The sequence below is a fragment of the Pteropus vampyrus genome, unplaced genomic scaffold (assembly GCF_000151845.1).
Source record: "Pteropus vampyrus isolate Shadow unplaced genomic scaffold, Pvam_2.0 Scaffold100, whole genome shotgun sequence".
Taxonomy (NCBI): domain Eukaryota; kingdom Metazoa; phylum Chordata; class Mammalia; order Chiroptera; family Pteropodidae; genus Pteropus; species Pteropus vampyrus.
The window spans coordinates 1819714-1822755 of NW_011888881.1; the positions used below are offsets into that span (position 1 = coordinate 1819714).

General features: G+C 59.2%; 1 protein-coding gene across 1 annotated transcript in view; it reads left to right on the forward strand.

Annotated features, from left to right (window-relative positions):
• Positions 1 to 3042, forward strand: part of ITPR1 (inositol 1,4,5-trisphosphate receptor type 1) — a 197026-nt gene that overhangs the window by 164830 nt on the left and 29154 nt on the right. Inside the window, exons 55-56 of the mRNA XM_023533300.1 lie at positions 1445 to 1584; positions 2094 to 2259. Coding sequence (XP_023389068.1) covers positions 1445 to 1584; positions 2094 to 2259 — 306 coding nt within the window. The remainder of the gene's footprint in view (positions 1 to 1444; positions 1585 to 2093; positions 2260 to 3042) is intronic.

Sequence of the window (3042 nt, forward strand, 5' to 3'; positions counted from 1 at the left end):
CTAAAGTTCGAGCGATGCTATTTAAGCACGACGTTTCTAGGGAGCCTCCAGGGACTGACGTGTCTGGCTTCCCACCCACCCCAGATCACTGAGCGAAAGGGTAGATTGCATCTCTACTTATAATTTACGTGCAGGATTGTCAGGCGTTATTTATGTCGAGAGTTGTTTAACCGGTCGTGACTCGGGGACTTGACACGTTTTCGCCATCTGCTCTCGGACAGCACGTTCCCTTCTCTCTCGCAGAAGCCGGCGAGAGTTTGGCGAGCGAGTTCCTGCACTCGGACGTGTGTCGGGTGAAGACCGGGGAGAGCTGCTCGCCCGCGGCACCCCAGGAAGGTAGGCCCACGGTGGCGCCAGGCCCCTCGGGTGGTGCCCATGACGTCGAAATCAGATGAAAGCGAGGTCACTGCTCGGAAGCCAGGCCGGTGGCACGGGGGGAAAGGCTGGGCGATGAAGGGAGAGGAGGCTCCGTGGGAAGAAGCGCTTCGCGGACTCAGCCGGTGTCCCCCGAGCACCCACTGTTTGCCGGGACCGTGTTCTCCACTCTGAGACTCAGTAACGTAGCAGGGAGGCGGGCGGGCGAACGGGGGTTACTCGAGCGTTGCCAGACGCTGGGGACGAGGGCAGAAGACAGAAGATGAGCACCCAGCCTGACAGTGGAGTAAGAGTGTCACCAGAGAGGTGATGGCTACACCGAAACGAGAACCCCGGGCGCAGGAGGAGGGGCAGGCAGCCCAGCCAGAATACAGCAGGTGTGGGGAGCTACTGATTGTGAGGAAGAAGAGCAGCAAGGAGGGAAGCCAGAGAGGTTGATAAAGGGCCAGATCACGAAGGGTCTTACGTGTCAGGCCAAGGAGGTTAAGCTTCGCCCAGCAGGTGATTGGAAGTTGTTGAAAGGGGAGTGATGTGGCGAGATCTGTGTTTTAGCCAGGCCGTTCTCACTGCAGCTGGAGGAGGGAGCAAGGCGGGCAGCAAGGCATGGTTCTTCCTCCAAAAACCAGTGAGAATAGACAACCTCCAATGCAAAGCGATTTATCCAGAGGCCATGTGTAAGGCATTGCTGGGTTTCGCCTTCACGGCGTCCGCAGTGAGGAGCCCGGGCTGGAGGCATCCCCCTCAGCAGAGTGATGGGAGGCTCGTGATTCAGAGTGAAGCAGCTTAATTAAGGTCAAGTGCCTGCTCAGAGCTGGAAAGGAAGGGCACACTTTAGATTTAATAGAGAGAAGGGCGGTTCTCACGGCCCTTGGAAAGGAGCAGAGGCCGGTGATGGAGACGGCAGCGCCCCAGACGCCTTCAGCGCTTTGAAAGAATGTGTGACGCTTGAGTCCTTCGTTTTATTTTTTCCTGTCCCCGACACCTGCTGGCTGGAAGGAGGTTCGGGAGCCATTGTCACGAACCTCCCTCCCCGCACGTTTACGGTCTGTCTCCCTCGCCGTGTTCACAGAGCTGCCCCCGGCCGAGGAGACGGAGCAGGACCAGGAGCACACGTGTGAGACACTGCTGATGTGCATCGTCACTGTGCTGAGCCACGGGCTGCGGAGCGGGGGCGGCGTGGGCGACGTGCTCAGGAAGCCGTCCAAAGAGGTGGCCGTGTCCCCGGGGAGGGGCGGCAGAGGGCTGGGTGGGCGGTGGGCGCACAGCCCGGGGGCTGCCGTGCAGACCGAAGCCACGTGGGAAGGCCGGGAGCGGGGACTCAGGGATGTGTGGCCAGCTCCTGAGGGCTCCTTCCCTCCCTGTTCGTCACTCTGGCACCACGCAAGGGACCAGCCCTCCAGTCACACTTAAGAGATTGTCCCTTGCAAGGTTGGGTCTGGCCCAGCTGGACATGCTTCCATGGCTCCATAGCCCCCAGGAGGCTCCCTCCTGCACGGGTGACACGACACTCGGGGACGTCACAGTGTAGGCACAGGGCATGGAAAGAGACGCAGTCGTGGCTTTTGAAGTTTTGACGCCCTGTTTGAGTTTGGCCACAGTAGACTGGTGGGCGCTGGTGGGGGCCGGGGCGCACCAGGGTGTTGGGTCCTGAGTCCTCCGCCTTCCGCCCTGACTGGAGGGCGGCCTGGTGACCTGGCTGACTGGGCGCCTCTTTCCAGGAGCCGCTCTTTGCCGCCAGAGTCATCTACGACCTCCTGTTCTTCTTCATGGTCATCATCATCGTCCTTAACCTCATTTTCGGGGTCATCATCGACACCTTCGCGGACCTGCGGAGCGAGAAGCAGAAGAAAGAGGAGATCTTGAAGACGACGTGCTTCATCTGCGGTGAGCGCGCGCCGGCTCTCCGTGAGGCGCCGCCCTTGGCCTTGGCAGCGCCCGCTCCGCCTCCCTTCAGCTAGGACAGAACGGGGGCGGGGGGCCGGGGGCCCGGCTCAGCCGCGGCCAGCTTGGGGTATGGAATGAGGCTTTGGGGAGCAGACACGTGAGCACACCTCACGTGGACGTATCTCTGGGGTTTTTTTGCCATTGGGCCGTGCAAGCCCCATGCTAAGTAACCCCGCGGACGGGCTCCCCGCAGGCGGCGACGGGCTTTGCGTGAGCAGGGCGCCCTCGCAGAGTGAGCGTTTGGGGGAGAGTTCAGACCTGGCTTCTGAGTAAGCTGCTGCCACTTACTCACCGTGTCACCTTACGGTTTAGTCACTTCTCTGAACCTGCACTGCTCATCTGTGAAGTGGCTACAGTCACATGTCTTTCCCATCATGGTGGGACTGAGGAGGGCTAGTTCCCGTGCCGCTCCCCGGACAGCCCGCACAGAGCAGGCACACCACCGGTGACAAGGAGGGGGCCACGTGGGCACCAAGAAACATCACCTTCGCTGCAGCGTCAGGAGCACATATGCATGGAAGCCGGTCGTGTAGGAAGCTGGGAGCTGAGTAATCGTTTCGGGATTATTCATAATGTAGTTACTAAATGTACACACTTCCTACTGGTGTGTGTACTCAAAATACGAGCATTTTCCATTTTACAACTTCTTTTTTGCTTTTTGCCCCCTTTAAAGCCTTTTAAAGTATTTGGTTTGACATAATTTTCCAGAGTTACAGAAAAATC